Genomic DNA, 23,105 nt, shown 5'->3' with positions numbered 1-23,105 from the left:
TCTTGTGGAAAATTACTGAATTCCTGCAAATTCATCTGGCTGCAGAACTGCCTAGGTGAAGGAATGAAAAACAAGGCAAACTTACATAAACCTTCAAACAATAACAAGAATATAATTTGTATAATTGTGGTAATTTTGTAGCATTACAGGTTATGTGCCTGCACATGTGTGTGCCTCTCATTTTTGAAAACCTGTATGTTTTTCTGTCAGTAAAATAGCTCTCAATATGTGCTGAGAAGTGATTTTGTGAAAACAAGGAGGACTTGGTTACGCCTCAGGTGATGATGGAAACTGCTAACAGAAGATGAAAAGTCACTCACTTTTCACATATTCTTGAAGCTGGAAAACTATTTTTCCCGTCCTCCTGCTCCCCTCCCTCTCACCTCAGCTCTGTTTGAGGCTTTATGAAGGTTTTTGGTTTGTGTTTGGAGATGTTTTTGCTGACAGTGTTAAATCTCTCTCCTCCCCGCAGCAGCAGCCGTTCCAAGGGAGGAGGCATTACCCTGGCCAAAGGCACAGCTTTCTCTCCATGCTTCTCTAGAGGTGCTCAGATGGGATTAAAGTCCACATGGAGATATGGAAATGGACCAGGAATTTACTCTAAAAAGATGGTCAGCTGGGATTCGGGTTGCCTTATCTGCCTGGTGGTGGTCACCATGGCTGGACTTTCCCTGGCTCGACCTTCATTTAATTTAGTTGTTGAAGACACCACGGTGGAACCTGAAGGTAAATCACTCTCGAATACTTAATTCCTTAAAAGAAGTTAATTTTAAATGCTTGGTCATCTGAAATAGCAGTCAAGATCTTTCCATGTGCTCTGGTAAATCTAAGGCAAGGAACAGAGCAGCCCTGGAGAGTTACGGTTTCTGACTTTCCCTGCTCTCGCCCAGGCTGTGTTTGTACAAGCGTGAGTTTGTTTATTCTTGTGCAAGCCAGTGGTGTCAGTGATTTCACTTGGGACTGTCATCACGTTGTATAATCAAAGTGTAGAGATGAAAGTTTTCAGGAATGGGTTTTTAAGGAAACCAGTCCGTGGCACTTTCGTGCTGTTGTGTGTTGCTGTCTCAAAGAGCGAAGTGGATGAGTGGCTGCTGCTCTTTGGGATTGTCTTAACCTGAGGAGTCCAGAGAAAAATGAATCTTGGTAGTTTTCGTTTGTGAATGTTTAGTTTTGCTAGGCACTCCGCAGAAATGCTGTTGCAGCTTTGTTGGTGTTTGTACTCAGGACAAACTTCCAGTGTCTGGATCACAAGTTCTGAAGGTGTGAATCTTGAGATCTCAATAGAAGGGCTGGAGTTTATTGCTGTGAGAGCAAAGGCCAATCTAGACCTTCACATTGAAAGACGTGTTTTGAAAAAATCTCCTATTTTAAGCCTGCACTTGTTGGTATGTTCTTCTAGGTTTGTCTGTTCCTCAAGCTTTGCAAAGTGGTTTTCTTCTCTAGAGTACTCAGGAGGGGCTTCTTTTTTATTGTTGTGGGCTGATTGTGTTGAAGAATGATTTTACTGTGTTGTGCTGGATCATTGCTGCTCTCTGAGCATCTGGGAGAGGAATTGAGGCTTCTTTCATAAGGTTGTATCTGTCTTTTGGAGGAGTGATCACAGATCCAATAACTCAGCTGTCAAGCTGATCTAATAGTCCACAGAGCATTTCTGACCTGGCAAGCTTGCTGCAGAGAGTTTGGCCTTTACACATTCTACTACTCATGTCCATGGACGCAGCTTGGTTTTTATTTAATAATTCTTCATGCAAAACTTATTTGTTTCTATCCACTGCCTCTAAAAATAGACGTCACCAGCTAACGCATTTTTAGAATCCACTCCAAGTACATTTTTATTGATGGCGGGGGATGAACTATTTAGAGATGATGAGCCCTCTTCCCTAGCAAACGTTCCCGAAAAAAATTTCTCAAAGAATAGCAATATTGTCATCTGTCAGCCACAGAGATTGTTGATAGCAAAAATGCTTGTTTTTTTTTTTCTTTTGAAGGTAACCTGAGATTTAAAAAAGAAAAAAAATCCAACTCTTGTTGCCACTTACTGTATGATTTGTTAATTGAACATCTGGTGCCTTTTTGGCTTTTCAGGAGAATGACAAAATCATGAATAATTCTGGTTTCAGACTAGCTTTGTAGTAAGGTCCCCTAGTTTTTAGGGTTAAGTCAGAAATACTGTATTTGAAGACTGGTGAAGTGTTTTACAGGAAGAAAAGTAATATTTCTTGAATGGTGACTGATAATTTTGTAACTTTTCGGGGAAAGAATAGCGTTTATTATTTTGGAAAGCACAGTTTGAGTTTGTCTCTTACACACTGAATGTGTTGGGGGTGGAATCTGGGTTTTATCAAAGAGTAAATTGTTAAAAAAGATTTAAAACTTCTTTCCTGGGCAGGAATGTTACTGATGTGAAACAATTTTAGATGTGAGAACCTAAATCATTACCAGAAACAAGAAAAAAAATCAGAAAACGCTTCTAAGTTAATAGCATAATAAGAGCTTTTATGCTGCAGAATACAGGGAATTGTGTGGGATTTATATCTGAGATTTGGGAAATAAAACCTCCTTTATGTATTTCATGAAACCCTTTGATAAGAAAAAACAAACCAAAATGCAACCAAGTTTTTACACAATCACCTTCTCTGGGTTCTATCACTGCCACCCACAAGCTCTCCAAGCCCAAACCAAAAAGAACCCTTCAAAAGATCTCTTCAAAGACAGAGCAGACGTCTTTTTTAATTTAGTAAATGCCAAAGCGTTTTGGACACAGCTAATTTGGGGGGTCAGGTGCTCCAGTAATGTAAATCTTCAGTGGGGGTGCTGACTGCAGTCATTAGAGCTATGGCATTTCATGCCAGCTGAGGAGGTCGGCAGGGCCGTGACCTTTGGTGACATTTGCTGATCTGCTCCTGAGTCTTCCTTCACAGACATGCCCTGAATTGTCTGCATTCATTTATTTATTTTTAATACAAGGTGCTTGGATTGTTATTGGTTATTGTCTTAGTGACTCAGACTATTGGAAAAGCTGTACACAACATTAACAGGAATTGAGATTTGTTCCTCTGGGTGTAACAGAGAAAATACCTTCTCTCAGCTATGTGTAACTTTAGGGGCATTTGAAATAATTTTCTTCAGAGTGTCTGGCTATGTATAAAAAATACTAAAGTGTGTGCTTTAGTTTAGGCAGTATTTATCTAGCAGAGTAATCAGCTGATGGATATGTGCAAGATGTCATGCATTAAGGGGGTGCTGTGCTTTTTGGCTCTTCTCAGTCAGTCTTGAGTAAATAAATCTCCCTCTGTGACCATTGGGTATTACTCTGCTCCGTATGAAAGTGTTTACACTGAAAATGGCATCTTGATCCATTGTGAGTGGTAATGCTGGTGCTGATATTGTGGGATCCTGAGTGTGGTGGATCTCAGCTGTGGTGCTTTATTCCCAAGCAGTGATGGCAAAACCCGGGGCTGTTGAGCTGTGTGAGCAGAAACAGGACCTGTAGGACTTCTGTGGGGACTGTCAGCTCTCAGATTATATCTCACATCAAGTGTTTACATACATGTTTTTCGTCCTAGGGGAGCAGAGAGACTTTTTCTGCTTTTAAATATTTAGAAACAAGTCTCCCCCAGCGTGCACAAAGGCAGCATTCTCTGAGCTGTGTGTGCCCAGGCCTTTGATGATAGCCAGCGTTTCACAAGGGCTCTGACCGCACACATGGGCTCAAGGCTTACTTTGTGAACTGAATAATTAGTTTAGACATATATTTGATAAATAGTGAGCTCTCCCTTGACCTCCCCTTGCCCAGGCTGTGTGTTATCATCCTGCTGGGGAGCTAATTTGGTCTCTCACCCTCATGCAATGCCTTGACACTGTCCTTGGAGTACCCACTCGGAGCCCCCGCCCGGTGTGGTGACAACGCGTTTCAATTCTTTTAATTTAGGTCAAATTTCAAGGGATTAATTTAAGCTTTCCACAAGGGACAGCCTATTTCTGTGTCCTGTGGAAAACACAGTAGTTCAGAGTGGTCATAAATTTGGGAGGTTCCCAGGAGCAGCAGGGAAGGGGAGAGATCCCCTTTAAGGGGTGATGTGTGCTTATGGTGGAAGTGAATAATGGGTTTTTCTATGGGATTTACTCAGTCATAGCCACTTGCTGACGCTAAACAACATCCAAAAATAAGTATGTTCAGCACAGCACCTACAAAAATGTTGAGTCATATGAGCAATATACCTTAATTTTTGTCAAAATGTTGGCAGTGCTTAAAGATTAATGTCACCTGTGGTCACAGTGGTCAGCATGTCCACTTGGAGATCCTTCTTTAGCTGCTGTGACCTGCCTGGGGCAGGATGTGGGGTTTTGTGAGGTGCTCCAGTGTGTGGAGGAGGGATGCTGTGGTGGTGGGATGTCCCCTGTCCCACTCCCCATCCTGGGGTGTCCCCATGGGTCATCCCCAGCCAGTGCCACCCTGCCGAGAGGTCACAGGGCTGGGGGGACCCTGCACATCCGTCGTCTTCCTGGGACAGAGGTGGTGTAGAAGCACCAGAATGCTGCTTCTAGTGTGGTAGGAAAAAAAATAAAGCAAATGGTTCACCCAGGGTTCCCTTTGGGCTGTTCTATTTTGGCTTTTTCTTTTTCAAACGAGAGCAGCGGCTTTGATATCTGCAAGTTAAATTAAGAATTCAAACCTATTAGTTAAATCAGAGTCGGCTTTATCTTTTTAATTTCTTTTCCTTTTAATTTTATTTCATGGAAGGGCAATTATTAAAGCCCATTATGGAGGAATGTGACATCCCCACAGCTTCGGGTGAGGGCTGGCTGCCCTTTCAGGGATCTGGTTCAGTAAGTTATTTGGCCCAGTACAGGATTTGCTAGCTGAGATTCTGGGGAATTGTACAAGCAGCCAGATTAAATCAGTCTTAATGTGTCCATTCTGTGTTTAAAATCTGCAGCCCTTCAGCAGGGGCATGGTCTTGAGCTTCAAACTAATTGGACATGGGTAGGGTTGTTATTTACAGTCAGTGTTGATGAGACGCTGGGAGTTGGTAGTCTCTCAGTGTGGCTACTATTTTGCAAAGTAGCAGAAATAATTGCATGTTTTAGGCTTATCTGCCATACAGCTGAAGCTTTTTGAAGGAGTATAATAGTTATTAACTTTTGGGAATTTGATTCCTTTAGTGAGGATTTGTTTTTTTGGGTTTTTTTTTTTTGAGCCAGAAGATTTTCAAAGATGCTGAGTTGTGAGGTTTTTTTATCTTTTTATTCTTTTTTTTAAAACCACTTGTATAGATAAAACTCCAAACCAGCGGCCGACTCCAATGAATGCATAGCTTCCTAATATTAAAATAGTTCTTCCTTGGCAGGGAAATAGCAACAAATTTCAGACCATAGCAACTTTTTTACAGGCAAGTTTGAAACCTCTGAAAGCAGAATTTACAATGAAAATGCTGACATCTCCAGTTATGCAAGGTTGTGTATGCATGAGAAGATGGACTATTGTGGTGTTTTAATAATAACCATAGCGTAGCCCTTAATGAGCTTATTTCTATATCCAGCTTCCCAGCTTCACTAGAAATGATCTTTAAATGGCTTTAAACAAAAACATTCAGAGATTAATGTTTTCTTAAAATGAGTATTTAGTTTTGGATTGGATGGAAATGTTAGAAAAATACTGAACTATGTCTTTTTCTCTCATTTGTAGAGAAAAATTCCTTATTGGAAGTGTCAGATTTTCAAGTGTTTAACATTTTGAGACTCTTCAAAATTGAATCTTTAGAGTGGAAGAGACTTTCTTCGAAACAGCGCTCCTGAGCAGTTTAAATCTTGTGTTTTTAAAAGAACCATCACCCACTTTGGCAAGTTATGTCTTGTCTGTGCGTAATAGCACACCTGGTTTGACTAGGGGAGAAAATTTATTTCAGTGTAATTAAAGAAGTGCAAAATTCAGGCTGAAAAGGGACCATGAATCCCAGCTGGACAAGTGGGAACATCTTCTGCAGAGGACACTGATTTGTGTTGGTGGGAAACAGGGCAGTATTTGGTTTGGCATGGAGCCTCTCAGTGTAAAATCATCCTCTGAGCAATTTGGGGACTGATTTGGAAGTGAGGCCTCTGAGTTTGGGTTCAGCACATTGCAGGGTGTGTTTGCAGTGGGTTTTTTTGGGGAGATTTGGCACAGCATGCTCCCCAAATCACAGCCGCCGTCTTGCAGTACCAGGGACTAAACTGACTTTTAAGCTGATTGAAAGAGAAGTTGGAGCAACTGAGCAACTTTGGAGCGACTTTGTAAGAGTCAGATCTTAAATAAGGACCAGATTTGCAGGAGTTCAGCAGCCAGCAGCTCCTGTTATAATTACGAAACGTGCGCTGGGAGTGCCAGAGCTGTTCTGGAAGTTTGGCCCTTCGGGTTTCAGTCGGGGCTGGGAGCGTCAGCAGAACTGCCTTGGCATTTGCTCCTTGGGGACTGTGCTTCCCAACCAGGACAGCTGCAAAACAAGATTCTGTAAGAGCAGTGGATTTTTTTTAATGTGGATTTTTTTTTTAACTTTCAAAACCACCTTATAATACGTAAACCAATTATGTATGTTTCCAGATTGTCCTTTCCCATCTCTTAATTACCACTGGTGGTTTCTTTGGTGGTTTTTTTCCCCCAAAGAACCCTTTTTTAATGGTTTTGTTTTTCCTGGACTTCTGAATATCAGAACACCTGATACTGGAATGTGTCTTGTGGGCTTCATTTTCTGCTGGTTTAGGTTTTTGTGCCTCTTGTCACCACATAAATGCAATTATCCATATCAAAGAAAGGGACAGAAAGCTGAATTCTACAGTGCTGCTTTGTTCACTTGCTGTGCTATTATTATTTTAATTGTATTTTTAAAGTGACTGTAAGTGAAAGCATTTGGTGAACCCCAGTGAAGCTGAGGAGTTGAGACCTGACCTACTTTCATTCCCCTCCTCACACGTTGCAGGTTGTGTGTAATTATTGCTTTTCCTCCCCCACAAAAGAACTGGCTCATCAGTTTGGGACACTGACCCTGTCAAGCAAAGCCACAAGAACTGGGAAGAGGGGAAAATTCCTTTGTACCAAAGAAATGGCTTGCATTTGTGAGGGTTTACTGGAAAGGGAAATGTGTTGGAGGACGGGAAGGGAGAAAAATGAGCATGAGAGGCTGGTTGAGAACAAGAAAATCATAGTTTGGTTGTACTTGAATTTTTTTTTCCTCTTAGCCGTTCTGTTTTGAATAGAGTTTTGTTACATGGAAGGAAAAGGTAGGAGAAGAGTTTTGTGACACCTCAGGCTCTCTCCCACGGGACTTGTGTCTGGTTCTGACTGGGGGTTAGAGTGGGATGCTGTGGCTGGGGATGCCTTGGTGGGCTGCACCCACCAGGACAAGGCTGGAGGAAGCGACAACTTAGTTTTTAAACTGTAATGAAAAGTTGTGAGGTAGAAAAAGTCATGCTAGGCTTCCTTTAGGATGGGCTGTGTGGAGAGGTGAGCTGCTGGCAGGACCTGCTGCTGGGCAGGAGCAGAACCTGCTCTGGGAGACTGGCTTTGCAAGTTTGGAAAGTGCCCGGCTCAGTGTTGCAATATTTAATTTGTTTCAAGGAAAGTAACATGACATCTAATCCTAAATGCCACCTGACAGTTCTTGAAAATAATTTTTCACGCCCAGTTCAAATTTTGAGTAATTCTTGAGCATGGTTCTGTTAAACATTGTTTATTTATGAAAATTAGTGCTGTTGAGATACTACTGAGTATTGAAGTACCCAGATTTCCCTGATACTGTTTGCTCAGCAGTGTAGCACAGGTATTTCAGCCGTGCAGGATTAACATGGAGACTCTCCAATAAATCTGCAGTGAACCACAGCTCAGTAATAGCTCTTCTGGCAATTCAGAAGGTTTGAGCACTCTTCCATTAGTGTGGCAAAGTGCCCAGGAGCCACTGGTACAATCAGGAGTGATGGAGGTGTCTGGAATTTCAGGTGGAGCATTGTGTGCCACCTGGAAGGGCCGGTAGCTGCCTGGCTTTTCACTTCAGGGCTCTTTCTTTGTCCCCACTGGAGATTGTCCTCTGTGTGGAGCTGGAATGAAACAAGCTATGATGCCTCTTGCCTAAATATTGCTCTGGGTTGAAAGGGAGCCTGGTATGCCTTGAGGCTTTGAAGTGTTTGGAGAATATCCCATGGTTTATACCCCTGTGTGTTGTGGATGGGACTCTCCAAAATGCTGAGAGGATGTTTTGGGGATATTGTTTCCAGTGCCTATTTTCAAATCCCGTTTTAGGAAGTGGGGGGAGATGAATTTCAGGGGAACAGGCAAGATGAGACTTCCAGACGAGCTGCTAAAATTAAGAGGATTTGTATAGTCAAGTAAAAATGGGACCGTGTACAAAAGAAACAACTGCTGACTTGCTTGTAGGGAATCTGAATAGATGTTCTCTGCATCCAGAACTAACAACTGCAACATTGAATTGTGCAATTTTTAACCTCCCAGTTGTAATTTATTTCTTTTGCACATTGAGCAGTAATAGTCTTGAGCATGGACTTTGGCAAACCTGGAAGAAAAAGGTTCTGTTTTTATGTTTGGATCTATGCTACGTTCTGTTCAGGTTTTATGTTGCTCTTGAAATGCAAATAAAGAATCTGAAAAAGTGCTACAGATTGGAATAGATGGAAGAAAATACTGAGCCCAAGAAAAACCTTTTGCAACCAAATATACGTGCTTGTACGTTTTCCCAAGGCTGTATATCTTATTATGGAGCCTTTCCCAAGCACAATTTAAGGCTGGGTTGAACAACAGGAGCTGGTTTAATTGCTCTGCCACTTGGTTACATGCAGAGTTCAGTCAGGGAGATTTGAAGTTCTGCTCTTGCTGAAAGAAGAAACAATAAGAAAATGTTCTTAGTTTCAAATTCTGCTTTTTTAGAAAGAAAAGATTAGGTTTTTTTTCAGCTTTTCATTTGAGGTTCTGGCAAAACGTGATTAATTTCCCCTTTGTATTGTATAATAGATTACATGAGAAGACTCTTCTGTAATGAGTTTGAAGAGCAGTTAATTATTTTTGAGATTGTGTTACATGTGTCTTAGGTTTGTTGTACTCCTCAGTTCGCTTAGCAGAGAGACTCCCACTCTGTTACTTAAGGCAGATGGTGGAGTTTATGGCTTGAACAGAAGTGGTCAAGATTTGGTGAATGCTGGAACCAAGCATTCACATCCTGAAGATGGCCTTTAGTTTCTCATCAAACTGATGATATTACAGAAGGCAGCACAGTAATTTTAGGGGGTTTGGTGTGGCTTCTCAAGGTTGGGGGTGCTCTTGCCCTCGATGGTTGCCAAGTCTTTGTGCAGAAGCCATCCTGGTGCTTTCCTGTTTCTTGCCCTATCTGCAGACCAGTTCCATGGTGCTGCTGTGTAGAGAACCCGTCACCCTGCAAGGAGCAGGCTGTGCGGAATGGGGACAAACAGGAACAAGTGGCAGGGCAGTTCCCAGCAGCAGGAGGTGGCCTCGCTGGTCTCTCTGCTGTTTACTTTGAACTTGGCATGCTCTGAGTCTTCCCTGGCCTGGCTTCCAGCAGCACAGAGCACAGGGCCAAGCCCAGGAGCATGTGATACTCGGCGTTTTTGACGCAGGTTGCGCGGTTCTGCAGCCGTAACTCAACAACCACGGCTATAAAGACAGGTAGGAGCAAGCAGGCCACGAGCTGTAGGAATTTTTCATCTCTGCACGAAGCCTAGACAAGTATAATTTCTTTCTCTTTGGGATTGAATCTTTCCTTAACCACGGGGTGGGTGAGACACATCCACCCAACTGCTTGGCTTGGTCAAAGCCCTGATGAAAATTTTCATGTCCCTCACCCTGTGCCAGCCAACATCCTCGTGGGGTTTGGTCCCACTGCCCTCCTCTGCTGGCTGTGATGAGGTCTGGGTGGCTGTAGCCAGGGCCAAATGCTGCCTGGGGACTGTTCCCTGCTGACCCAAGACAGATGGGATACAATCACATGGGGATAATTTTTGGTTTTAGCAAAGGTTTTTTTCTTGTCCAAGGAGTACACAAGTGGCAAAATGCTTTGCTGCTCACCAGAATTTTTTATTTTTCTAAGCCTTCAAAGCTTAGGAAAACAAGATATAGTGCAGTGTAATATTTTCCCTTACCCATGATGACATTGGCAAGTTATTGCAATTGGAGGAGATTCACTTTTTTTTAGATGGTTTTAGTATATGTAGCACTCAGTAGGAGTTGACATGGTCCAGGTCAGTGTGGCTGGAAGCTCCACACTTGCTGGAGCACCAGCCACGTATGATGTGGCAACTTTATTTTGCAAATGTTCATTTCCAGGGCAAGAGGATTATTCCTGTTCCTTACGTAATTTTTTTTTGGTTTTGGTCTGGTTTCATCTCTTTACCCATCAGATGATTATGTCCATATTTTATAAGGATAACAATACTAATGAACATGCCAGGAAAAAGTTATTTTGGAGAACCTGGCCCTTTGTTTCATGAAAGTCTGTCAAATAGAGCAGCCCAGGGGTTTCTGTTAAAGGAACAAGTAAAGATGTAGAATCTGCTACATATTTATGTTTGTAGCTATCATAGATAGCTCTTTTAAGTTTTGTACTTAAAGCCTTTCTACAAGGCCCAGATCTTTTTCTTCAGATTTGAGCAACTAATGTTTTTATACATTAGATGGAGGGGAAATGATTCGTGCTCTTTGGAGTCTTGTTCAGGGACAAGGGATTTAAAAAATAATAAACTGTTAGTGTTTTAAAATTCTGGGAGGAACTGTAGCAATTTGGAAAGTGTTTTATCAGAACAGAGACTTCCTGATGGTGCCTGGCAGAGGCAGAGCCGGGCAGAGCTGGCAGCTGGCTGATGGTAGCAGTACCCAGGAATCCAGTGGCTTTGGAGCAGCTGATGGATGAATTGCAAACACTGTTTTGTGCCCCTTTGTCTAAGGAGCCTTTGTTTTGCTGTTGGCTAATGGGAGATGGTCACCATGGCCAGGAATGACTCCCTGCATTCTTAAACTGGTGGCTGTGTCTTTTGCAGGCTGATTTTATCATCCATTGTCAGAAGAGGCCATGGAGATCCTCTTGATATTGGTCTGCCAGTTTAAATTAAGAGAGAATCCCATCATTTTGTCTCTGGGAGGTGGGTGGGAAGGCTGCACACCTGGCTGGTGATACCTGGGCTGCCTCCTGCAGAGAGCCTAAAGCCTTGGGCTTGACTTGCAAAGTCATGAGACCTATTTGACATCCCCATTCCATGTTGTTCATCCACTGTGGTCTTGCTGGACTTCCTTCAATGACAGGGGAACCATGAGGAGGGGCAGGAGAAGCAGCAGCAGTGGTGGTGGTGGTGGTTGGCAGCATGGTGTTCCCTGTGGGGACATTCAATTTTGCAATGAACCTTTTGGATTCTTGACAGGTCAGGTCTGTTGACCCTTCTGGGCACACTGTGGTGAGTGTTTAGTTATTTACTAAAGCCTTTTGAAGTGAAAGTGGCTTGATGGGGTCTGAGGCTTTTGTGTTCTGGAGAGTTGTGTGAGAATCTTTGCTGGGGTTAGCTATTAGCTGATGGTTTCATTATTTGGCTCTGTAACTAAGTAACTAAATGACTTGAGACTTAAGATAAGCAGTTCTTTGTTAACATACGATTAAATGGAGACTAATAATAATGATAATAATAAATCTAAAACCTAAGGAAGTATAAACCTCTCAGTGACCGAATTTGGAACAGAAACATGATTTGGAATACAATTGCATATCTTAATAATCTGAAATAGAGCAGTCAGAGTGTCCCCAGTCCTCTATTGTGGTCATGGCTTTTATACAAACAGTCTTTACTCCACTTGATGGCTGGATGGCATAAACCATGCTGTGAGGCTGTATGAGCAGGCAGAGAAAAAGTTCACCGCTGTTTATTTAACAGCAGCTTGGTTTTCCATGGCAGTATTGTTCAACAGCTCCACCTATAAAGTTTAAACACATTGTGTGCACCACTGTTACAAATAAGGATGTGGCTGAGAGCAGAAAATAGCAGAAGCAGTGTCCCCTGTCCTGCAGTTTTTAGGAACACCCAGAGTCATTCTGCATGTGCCTTTGTTGCTTGTTTGGTGTTCTAGGGGGTGACAGACAGGTGTAATTCACGTCAGGTAGTGCACCTCTGCAGGAGGAACCAGTGCCACAGTTACAGGATTTGCAGGATTTGATTAAAAAGGATTCCTATGCCTCCTTAGATGGTTTGGAGCTCCCTGCAATGAGCTGGGACATCTTCAGCCAGAGCAGACCACTCAGAGCCCTGTTCAGCCTGGCCTTAAATATTTCCAGGGATGGAGCATCCACTGCCTCTCTGGGCAACTTGTGCCACCCTCATTGTAGAAACTTCCTTATATCTAACCTGACAAACCCAGCAAAGGGCTGGTTCACAGGCCTCTGGTGATGGCTGAGGGTCCAGTTCCAAGGCAGAGCTTCCAAAAGGGCTGGAGGAGCTGGATGTGATAGCAGGTCATCAAGCCTTGCCTGTGGAGCAGGGACAGAACCCTGCTGTCAGCCACAGGGGAGCTGCTGGTTTGTTGGTACAGCATGGACATGAGTTCAAAATTTGTCCCTAAATTTCAGAGCAGTGCAAAAATCTCATGTAGTGTCCCAGGGAGAGTTAACTTTGCAGCATAGGTTGTTTATGTGCTGCTGGGAATTTCTGAACAGTTTGAACTGGTTGAGTTTCGCAGTGAAGCTGTTGGGTGGATTCATGCCTCAGAATCCCACCTGTTCTCTGTTTGCTTTTGGGCACCATTTCAAACCCACACTGGAAAAAAGTTTATAGGCAAACATTATAAAAAGTGACAGTCTTAAGTGCTGCTACATTCTAGTTTGGCAACACAAAGGCTTACCTGAAATAACTCACAATTTCCAAACATGACTTCATTATATCATGACAACACTTTGCTGCATCTTCCCTGATACTCTAAAGTGAAAGAAATGGAGGAGGATAATTTATACCAAATGCTAATACCTGTTTGAAACTTGTTTTTCCTTTAGTGTACTAGTGATTTTATTTGTAAAAGGAATTTTTTTTAATTGTAGTTTTGAAATAAATTACTATTCTTAAGTCTGGGTTTGGATTTGTGTTGAAAGACTCAGTGCAAATTTGGAGTTAGTGATTTAAAAAGAGATGAAATCAGAGATGTGATGTTAAAAAATGATTTTCATTTTAATTTCCTTTTAATTGTGTGTGGGCTCATCCTGTGAGTTTCCTGGCACTGTTCAGCAGAAGGCTCTAATGCACTTAAAGGAGGTTTGAGGTATCATCACCCAAGGTGGCTTTTAAAGAAGTTTAAACAGACATTTTTAGACTCCAGTACATTGCTGGCACAGTGTAAACTCTGTAAAAAATTTTTTTTGCAGGTAGCGCATTACAAAAAAGTCTTACTAACTTCAAAGTAAATTAGGCAACTGGCATCAGGTACCTTTTTTACTTGACAGTAAAATCTAATTTAAAAAAATTCTCAAGCAGACTCAAACACACTCATTAGTAGGGTGAAATATATGTAGAAAGGAGCCCATGCTCCTTCTGGAAATTTGATTTCTAAGAGCATAATGTAGCACTCAGTGAAACACCTGCATTGCAGACCTGTGGGTTCATGACTGTATCAGCAAGACCGAATTAGTTTATAAGAGGTATAAATCTGTATTGGAGCATGTCCTAGACTCTTGAGATGGAACTCTGCACACTAGGAAGTTTAGAGACCTTGTTATAAAATCTAAATCCAAGAAGTTTACGGTCTCTGTAACTGGTTGTGTTGGGATGGGTTTCATGTGCCACCTTGGTGTGATGTGTGTGTCAGACCTGTTCTTTGAGAAAACATGTTTGCCCTAATGAAAAAGGCGGGAGAAGCTTTGATAGGGCACATTCCTGTAATGACAGGATTGCAGGATGAGTGGGAGAGAAATTGGGTCTCCAAGTCCATCAGTAGAACCTGATACCTAAATGTATGAGTCCCCCACCATGCTGGACCCTTCTGGTGCTCATGGAGTCATATTTTGAGTTGGAAGGGGAGCCATGGAGACCATCAAGTCCAACTCACTGTTCCTTTCAGGGCTGCACAAAACTCAATTACTGACAGAGCTTCAGCATTTCCAGACTCCCATCTCCAGGCCTGCTCAGATGTGGTGCTCATTTCAGGCTTCCCTGTTAAAAGTGTGATACAAAAAGTGACAACCCAAGGAGGAGAAACACTGGCTTCAGGGTTTTGGCATTCTTAGAAGGAAGTGTGGACATCAAAGAGCCACCTTTTGGTATTCCCTGAGAGTCCCAAGCAGCCAGAAAGGTGTTTTATTTATTCCTAGGCACACAGTTTGTGCCTGTGCAGGGCAGGACGTGTCCGGGGTGCGCGGGGAGCAGCTGTCTGTGCGCCCTGACCCTCCCCATGAGCAAACAGAAGATGCCTCTGTGCTTCTTTCCTTTATTTACCATCCCTGCCTCCCTTGGTGAGGCCCTTGGGACAGAGATAGTGTGGTGGTAGGGACAAACCAGTGCCAGAAGCAGTGCCTCTCTGTGGAACAGCCTGAACTTGTGGTAGGTGTGCTGAGCCTTCCCACTGTACTGTGGAGACAGTCTGGAGTGCCCGGGGCTGCTGGTTCTTTTCCCCTGCTGAGAGCTGGCCCTGCGAGGGGGGGATGAAGCTCTAGTAACTATAGGCAGATGTAGTTTTCCAAGGATGTTTTTTTGGAAAAAGACTGTGGTTTGACATTCTTCTTGCTACCAAAGGGAGCCGACGGATGAGCCATTGCGCTCGGAACTTGTGCGCATACTGCGACGCTGAAAGCTTTGCTTGTGCCCCTGGGTTTCTGCTGTATTCACTTGGGACAGGTTGTGAAATAAGTAATGAAGCGAAAAAGAATTTAAAGGGAAAAGTTAATGCCATGGAGAGAAGTGCTGGTAGTGCAGAAGGGAAATGTAGAGACTTTGTGATGGGCACAGGGAGAAAAATAAAAGGCATCTTATATACTGTGTATAGGAACACACGTTTATTAGCCTAGTGAGTGAAGGGGGTTTTGGGCATACTTTTCTTTCAAAACAGCACTCCCCAGGTTTTAAAAATTAAAAAGCAACCTAAAATAAAAACAGGTGGGGAAAGATAATTATTCATTTGAATTGTGGACCCAAATGCTAAGACAGAAAGTGGAATTTACCTTTTGAACCCCTCCTTCTCCTACAAGTCCTTTGAAGCGTCCAGGTTCTGCAAACCTCATTGTCCCCTGCTCTCTGTGACTGATGAGAGGAATAATGTGTTGGTGTGGCAATGGGGACAAGGGACATGCCATGACACTGATCAAAAATGCCTGAGCTTCACTTTTGGTGAACTTCTTGAAGATAACCTGCATGTGGTTCAGTTTAACAGAACACTGGGCTAATCTGGACGAAACTTTTTTTTTTTAAATTTAACGTAACTTGATTTCCGTGGATGAAAAGGGCCTTGACTGACCTGTGTTGGAAATTCTCTCCTTTCCCTTCTCTTTCTTCTATTTTTTCCTCCTTTCCTTCCACCTTCGCAGAGCCGCCAACCAAATACCAAATCTCTCAGCCAGATGTTTACTCAGCACTTCCAGGAGAGACGCTTGAGTTGCGCTGTCAGTTGAGAGACGCCGTCATGATCAGTTGGACTAAGGATGGGCTCCCTTTGGGGCCTGACAATAGGACAGTGATTATTGGGGAGTACTTACAAATTAAGGATGCCACAGCCAGAGATTCGGGCCTCTATGCTTGCACTGCTGTTAGGACCCTAGACAGTGATACTCTGTACTTCATTGTAAATGTTACAGGTGAGTGAGTCAAACACAGGTTTTTGCATGCAGAAGCTCTAAGATGTGATGTTAAGACAAATAATGACCTAACATGAAACAGTCCACTAGGGCACAATGAGTTGAGTTCTGTAGCTGTAAATTTTATCCCCAAATTTTAAATTGTATCTCTAGATTTTTGGTGATTTTTCTCCTTGTCCTGACCCTGAAATGGGCTCAGTTTTTATCTGCTCCTTTTGGCTCCATGGGCTCTACAGAGATTAACAGCTGCTGCAGAGCTCTCTGTTTTATGCCACTCTGACAGGATTAAATTAGACAGAGTTGCTGTGATGATGATAAAGCCAGTAGAATGAATACAGGTTTTTGCCCCATGCATCAGAAGAAGAGAATGTGTTCTACATCCTTCAAGTTTAGAGATAAATTGTGCTGGAGATGCTCAGTTTTGTTCAACTGCATTTCTGTAACAGAAGTTAAAATATTGAGCAGAAAGAGATTTTTGTAATTAGCAAACTTCCTTGGGAAACTCTGTAGCACTTCAGGACTATTAGCTAGTTTGTTACAATTTTAAGTGGAAATAGCACGTTTTGTGGCTTGATTTTCTTTTTCTCTAGCTTCTGCACAACTAACATAAACACTTGTTCTTCTTAATATACAGTCTAAGATGTAGCTTATCAATTTGTTTTTCTGTAAAAAAAAAAAAATTAGGCTGGTTTAAAGACTTGGTTGTTTTTAATGTGCAGATGCTCTTTCCTCTGGGGATGATGAAGATGACAATGATGGGTCCGAGGACTTTGTGAATGACAGCAACCAGATGAGTAAGTAACAGAAGTCACTGCCAGAAGTCACTAGCAAGATCCACGTGGAAAATTATGTCCCATCTCTTGCACTCCTGTCTTCAGAGCTTCTTGATTGTTAACTGCATGTACTGTCAAATATCTTTGTATCTTGTCCTCCTCTGTTTTCTGTTTCATGTAGCTCGTAACTTGGAAAGGAAAAATAAAAATAAACTAATATTCTTCTGAACGTGCTTTTCTGGTCTGTACTTTCTTTTTTTCCCTTCTTCCTGGCATTTCTGCAGTTTCCTTTCTTTCTGAATCGAAGTTTGGTCTTTGTCTGGTTTAGACTCTGACAGATGAACTAACTTTTCCTGAACCCGAGCAGAAATTCAACAGAAGAAACAAAGATCCAGCTCATTTTGTTAAAAGGTGGTATGAAAACTTAAAAAAAAAATTAAGTTGTGATGAGGTAAATCCTTCAATCCCTAATCTCAGCAGAAATCTCGCCAGAGAGGATGAATTTGGAGTCAGTGAGGTTCTTTTGTCTGTGAAGGACCTTAAGGTTTGTTGCAAAGAAGGCGATTCAGTGCAAAACCCACATTTTATATTACTTATGTGTGATGAAAATGGGCTAAAAGAGTCTTAGACCTATCTGAATGAGTTAAACTTCATCCCCTTTAGAGAATTCATAAAGCTATTAATAAGCTCTAAATAGAGCACTCTCTAAGAGGAAGAAAAAAGTATGTAAAATTCATATTGGCTCCTGATGCCACTGTGCAGTGCTGCAAAACCCCCTCGGTGACTGGTGGTTTGCTGTCGCTGGTACCTGCTAAATTCAATAACGGAGAGAACACAGAAATCCTTTGGGGGTGATGTCAGTGAGCAGCACCCACAGGGGGCAGGGGGTGTATTTGCTGCTCTGCCTGGTCAGGAGCTGCAGCTGCACTGCAGCTTGGAGCACTTGTCCAGGTGAGAAAGCACGAGCCTGATTTGGGCTGCCCCGTTGGTGCCTTTTGCGTGCGGCTGCCCCCGGCCTGAAGCTGTGAAACATTAGATGTTATTTAAAGCGATATAAGTTCCTAGCTGCCTGTTTGGCCTCTGCCATCTGTTAGTGTGATTAACCCCGGGCTGATGCACAGGTGCCTCTGGAAAGGGCTGAGATCAAGCAGCTGGAGGCTGCCCTGACAGAGGAATGCCAGTGGCAAAGAGAATTGGAGGGCTTGGAAAAGGGACACTGCTTTTAAAAGAGGTTGTCTAGGCAAAATCACCCATCCAGGCAGTGTTAGCTCTGCCCTGAAATGAAGCCATGGTTAGAAATTCCTGTTAGGAAACATTTCTGATGTTTGCAGTTCCTTAAAGCTTTACTGCTGGTGGTCAGAAAAGGGCTTGCGACATTTTTGGTGACAATTGTGCTTCTGATCTGCAGTGGTGGCTTTGGTGATCCATTGTGAGCATAAATGGCTTTTGGGAGAAGTGAAGGACCTGCTCTCAAGGCAGCTGTGCTCTGTAATGGCCTCAGAAGGATTCCTGCCCTTCCATCCACAGGGAGCAGTGCCCAGCAGTTGCGCTAATGACGTTCTTGTAAAACGAGCTATCATTTTAAGCTACTGTTAATCAATCTTGATTGGGGAGCTGGTGAAAGGCCCTTGACAGTGTCCATCTGCTGGGACAGGGGTGTGTGCTGCAGCAGGGGCCAGCACACTTTCCCTGCTCTCAGTGAAAGATGCCTCTCAGGTGGGAACGTTCAGACATTGCAGATGGCAGGGAAAGCGCAGCCGTGGAGATGGAAGGGAGGAAACTGCAAAAGACAGATTTGGGCCTGAGCAGAACGTTCCAGGAAAAACTCCTTGTTGGATTGCTCTTTAAAAGGTGCCCACTGTCTGCTGGGGGAGCAGCACAGCCTCCTGGGGTCTGAGCTGGAAGCAGGATGATGACTGAAGAGTCATGTCACCGTGTCCCTCCAAGCATTCTGTGCTCAGTGAAAAGCTGCATCACAGTAATTCCCTTGGATTAATACAGGGCTGCTGAAAGAGGGTTGTGATTTGGCAATTTATGTGTGAAAGTCAGGGGGGGGGACTTGGTGTGGTGTGCCTTGTAAACCTTCTTTTCCTCTTCCAAGTTTTCTATCACATCCGAGAGGCCACATGTAATTGAAGGTACTGGGTTACAAGGCAGATGGAGGAGTGAACCAGGAGCTGGGTGTGCTATGGGGCAGGCAGTGCACACAATGGCCAAATCCCCTTTACCTTCCCTGCCTGCGGGATGTTAAGCCTGGCAAAGTCCACGACCTCACAATGGTCCCTGACTGCTGCTCTTCTGCAGAAGTCTTTTAAGTGTTTCCTCAGTCATGGTTTGAGCTTTGCAGATCTCAAATGATTTAACTGATAATTTACATACAAATTATAGCTGTGATCATTAAGGATAAGCAATGGAAATTGGCCTGGTTATGCCTTTACTGATGGAAACAAAAGGCCATAGTCTTCAAAGGTTGTTGCTTTTTGATGAAACAATTCTGATAAAGTCCAGCTGTCTTGGCATGTTAATTATGATGAGATGAGGCAGGAAATGGCTGTAGTGCCTTCAACAGGAAGCTGAACCTTGGCATTCTCATTCCTGCATACTTAAAACTAAAACAAACCTTTTAGAGCTGTTTTATTTACACTGCTAAGTATTCTTTTAAGCCGTTTTATTTTCTTTGCCTCTGTTGCAAATACATATTTTGCAGGCCAAGGTTTCTGAATGCAGGTGGAGAGGTTGTTGAGGAAATCTAGTGCAATTCTCAAGGCTGCCCAGAAAATACAATTGCTCTTGGAGTCAGTGGAGGCTGTAGATGTGAGGAGCAGCTCCTCTTTGGGAGAGGAGGGCACTGGTGTGTACCATGTGCATTTGACCACTGGCCCTGTGTGTATTTTTCAGTAAGAGGCACGCAGAGCAGATTTTCACTCTGCGTTTGCTGTCCCTTCAGCTTGACAGATACTTTAACTGTCTGAAAAAACACTGTGGTAGATTTGTTCCAGACTGCATCCTGAATAGCTTTTTATTACTTCCAGCTTTTGTTGAAGGGATTAGTGCTCGTGGGGAAGGTGCAGGATTGGTTCCACTGCAAAACAGTCCCTTTTCTCCACAAAACGGCTTTGCTGGCAACTCGAGTTTTCCCCTTTGTTACCCTAAAGATGGGCCTTAGTTTGGTTCTTGGAGGGTCATCTCCAAGGACTTGCTTTTACAAGCTTAAGTGCTGATCATCATTCTGGCAGCAGTGGAAAAGACATTACTGCCTTATCCTTGTTGAGATTTTGAGAGGTAGCCCTAATTTGAGGGATTTCTATACTGCTGACCTGATACTGGCAAGGCAGCAGCTGTCGTGGTGGTTGCAATCAAGTCCACCAACTAATTTATTCTGTAGACCTCTGGGTAGCCCTGAAGATGCTGCTGCTCTGCCTTGAATTCTGGTCAGGCAACTGGAGGCTTTATGGCTTTTTTTTTTTCTCTCTTATCGCCCTTTAAACAATTTCTTCTGGGCCAAGCGATGGTAAATTGGCACCAAGAACAAAAAGTATCTAAATGTAATCCACATGCTGTTCCTTTCATGCCTTGAAGAGTTTCAGAGAGGATGAAACAAGGTTCAAATTCATCAAATCCTGTAGAGTGGAAACCCACTCAGGGGAGCAGCAAAAATTGGATGTTGCCTAGAAGTGTTTTTTAATTAAAGGTCAAATACAATAGTACTGAAAACCTTGGAGGGGTTTGATGTGGTCACTTAGGGCGCTCTATTGCCTGCTTGAGGAGCTTGTCAGGCAGGCTTGGAGTTGACTACTTTTGTGTTTCTTTGTATTGGATAAGTCCAAATAAAAACTGAAGAGTCCTGAAGTGAAGTGGTCCCCTGGGCTTCCTAATTTCAATTTCACATGCAGGAGATTTGGCTGATTAGATGTAATGTCTGTGCAGTGTGGGTCAGCAGGATATTTTCCTCACTAATGAGAACTCTGAGCAATCAGGAATTCCCACCCGTTCCCCTGCTGCTCCTTGCTGCTTCATGCTGGAGTCTGCCCTGTGGTTACTGTGAACTTCTAGCAGTGGTGCCACCTACTTCACCTGTCCTGGTGGCAGTGATGGGATGTGATGGACATGGCCCATGAGAGCAGTCAGCACCTGGTACTCATTAACTGTGTTCATTATCAGTTTTATTGAAGCTCGGTGTTTTTCCTCTCAAGACAAATAGAAGCACTAAAAGGTGTTTTAGGTTATTATGATTTAATCTATAAAGAAGAATGCTGTGTGTTAATCAGATCAATCACTGGATGAAAGCACGATTTGAGGGCAAATGTGATGGTTTGTGGATGTTGCTGCCTTTTCCTCTTTTCCTTGAACATGCTGAGGAGCTGCCAAATGTAGGATGTCTTGGAGCTTTATCAGATGGTGCTTTCCATATGTGATGTCTGCATGTTTTTTCTCCAAGCTGACCTGTAATTTAGGAGCATTGCAGGTTATGCTGAGGGTTGTGTGAAGAAAAGGTTTCCAAATAGACCTTTCTCCCGCTCTGGGGTGTTTCCCCTCCTGTGGGACAAAACTGAGCTGCCTCTCTTCATTGCTGCCTGCATCTTCCTGGCCTCTTTTTTGCACCCATCTCTGTCAGAGATTTCCCTCCGTGCATTTGTTGTATTGGAGCATTTCCAGGAGCAGGCTGTTGATGGAAAGAATAGTTATTTTCAAGAAAACCAGAGGATGGGCTGGACCATTAACCATACAAACCTGGCTGTGTGAAACAGTTTTATTTGGGGAGCTGCTGGTGGCTGCACCCTGACTGACTCCAGTGCTCTGGTCCCAACCTGCAGCCTGGTGGGAGCTTCCCAGAGCTTGGCCCTTCCATCCCGTGGGCTGCAGGGAGCTTTGCCATGGATGAGCTGTGGAGCTCGTGGCTCAGAGGCTGTGCTGGCCAGTGGCTGCATGTGAGCTCCTTGTGCCCTGTACTGTAGGAGAAGTTCGTGTGATGGATGTGGTGACAAGTGACCCTGCTGGCTGCGGAGTTGTTGGGTTGGCAGTACCCACCTGGGGCTAAGCAAGCCCTCTGCTCTGGCTGGGGTGCTGATACAACTGGTTTGGGTGGTTGCCTCTGACCTGCCCCAGTTGACTTTTTGGGAGCTGCAAGTAGGGCCCGGCAGTGGTTGCCTTGTGGAAGACTTTTGAGCAGTCCAGGGAAAACAGCGTTTTAATCCCTCAGTACCAGCATGTAATTCTGCCTTTGCCTGGTGTACTTGTAATGTAATTTGGCCCTTGCGTGTAGCAGTTAATTCCTCTGGTTGGCTTTGTTTAAAGTCTTCTGTTGTTTTAATGTGATCCTGCTTTTAGCAAATAATGTTAACAGTGATTTTCCTTGCATCTCTAATTCACTTTAGTCTGCTTAACAATTTCTTAGTGTTGTAGTTAAATTTTCAATAGTTACTTGATTTTCTATTTTGATTACATGCATAAATTTGCTTTGCTTTTCTACTTCATTAATTTTAACACTAATTGCCACTTCAGGCAAAATAAAAACCCAAACACTTATCGTTCATAGCATCATTATAGGACTTGCTTTTAGAATGTTTTCTTTATACTGAGAGAGACTTTGTTAAAGGATTTATTCCTGTATTTTCTGTCCAGCTGTATTTTTATTTAGAGAGGGGGGGGGAGCAGGATTTCTGAGTTTGCACTGATTGTAAGAACTGCTATAAATATTTGAGGAACGGAAGAATTTATTTATAGTGGAGTGTTGGCCTGCTAATGAAGGAAATGAAACAGGGCTGAGAGAAATGGAGTTATTTTTCTGGACCCCTCTAGTCCTAAAAATTCCACGCTAATCTGATTTGCTTCAGGAAAACTCCATTGTAAAAGAAATTAATGTTTCCTACTATTAAATAGATCTTGAATCTTTAACTTAAAAAAAACCAACTGTTATGGTGAGGTGACTGAAGCAATGCCATGAAGCCATTAAGTAATGCAGATGAAGCTTTGCAAGGATCCAGAGCATGGGATAACTTTGTCTTTGGGTCTATGTATTCAGGTTTACTTCTGTGAGGGTAAAAACATATGGGCAGTTGTAAATTTTGTTCTGCTGTGTTTCCTCTGCTGGTACCTAACAAATGTGCTTCTCATGATGTTCATGTAGGCACAGGCTGGGCCAGGACATGGCAAGGAGTGGGCGAGAGCCAAGAGAGCCATGTCAGGGTCTGGGAAAATGGTCACCTCAGAAAATGTGTGTTGAGAGAGAGGCACTCTCATTTCATGCCCTGGTTTGGGATGTCACTGACCCTTTGGACTTCAGGAGGCTCATTAGTGTGGGAAACGCCTCCAAAATGATAAATGTTTTTTGGTGATCCACATTTACTCGTTTGGTTTCCTCCGCTTGGGTTAAGATTTCAGAAATATGTTCCATTTGTAAATACATTTCTGTGGTTTCCATGCACAGTTCACCTTGGCATCACACACTGCAGGCTTTAGCTGCTGTCAGACTGGTGGATGTTTTTATGCCCCTTCTCACAGAAGGGGAAGGGGCTGATGCTTC

The 23,105-nt window shown here is 43.2% G+C and overlaps 1 protein-coding gene across 9 annotated transcripts in view; it reads left to right on the top strand.

Moving 5' to 3' along the window:
* The first annotated feature begins 374 nt into the window (after window positions 1–374).
* Window positions 375–23,105, top strand: part of FGFR2 (fibroblast growth factor receptor 2) — a 75,141-nt gene continuing 52,410 nt past the window's right edge. For 3 of the 9 annotated variants that reach the window (XM_031059872.1, XM_014308425.2, XM_031059870.1), the window contains exons 1-3: window positions 377–726; window positions 15,543–15,809; window positions 16,529–16,603. In XM_031059872.1, the coding sequence (XP_030915732.1) occupies window positions 405–726; window positions 15,543–15,809; window positions 16,529–16,603 (664 nt within the window). In that variant the 5' untranslated portion in view covers window positions 377–404. Of the gene's footprint in view, window positions 727–15,542; window positions 15,810–16,528; window positions 16,604–23,105 lie in introns of all 9 variants that reach the window. The other 6 variants (XM_031059869.1, XM_031059868.1, XM_031059871.1 and 3 more) reach the window with 5 other exon arrangements.

The sequence above is a fragment of the Geospiza fortis genome, unplaced genomic scaffold, assembly GCF_000277835.1.
Source record: "Geospiza fortis unplaced genomic scaffold, GeoFor_1.0 scaffold452, whole genome shotgun sequence".
In the NCBI taxonomy this organism is placed as follows: Eukaryota; Metazoa; Chordata; class Aves; order Passeriformes; family Thraupidae; genus Geospiza; species Geospiza fortis.
The sequence above is the reverse complement of the archived record's forward strand: the minus strand, read 5'-3'. Positions and strand labels throughout refer to the sequence as shown.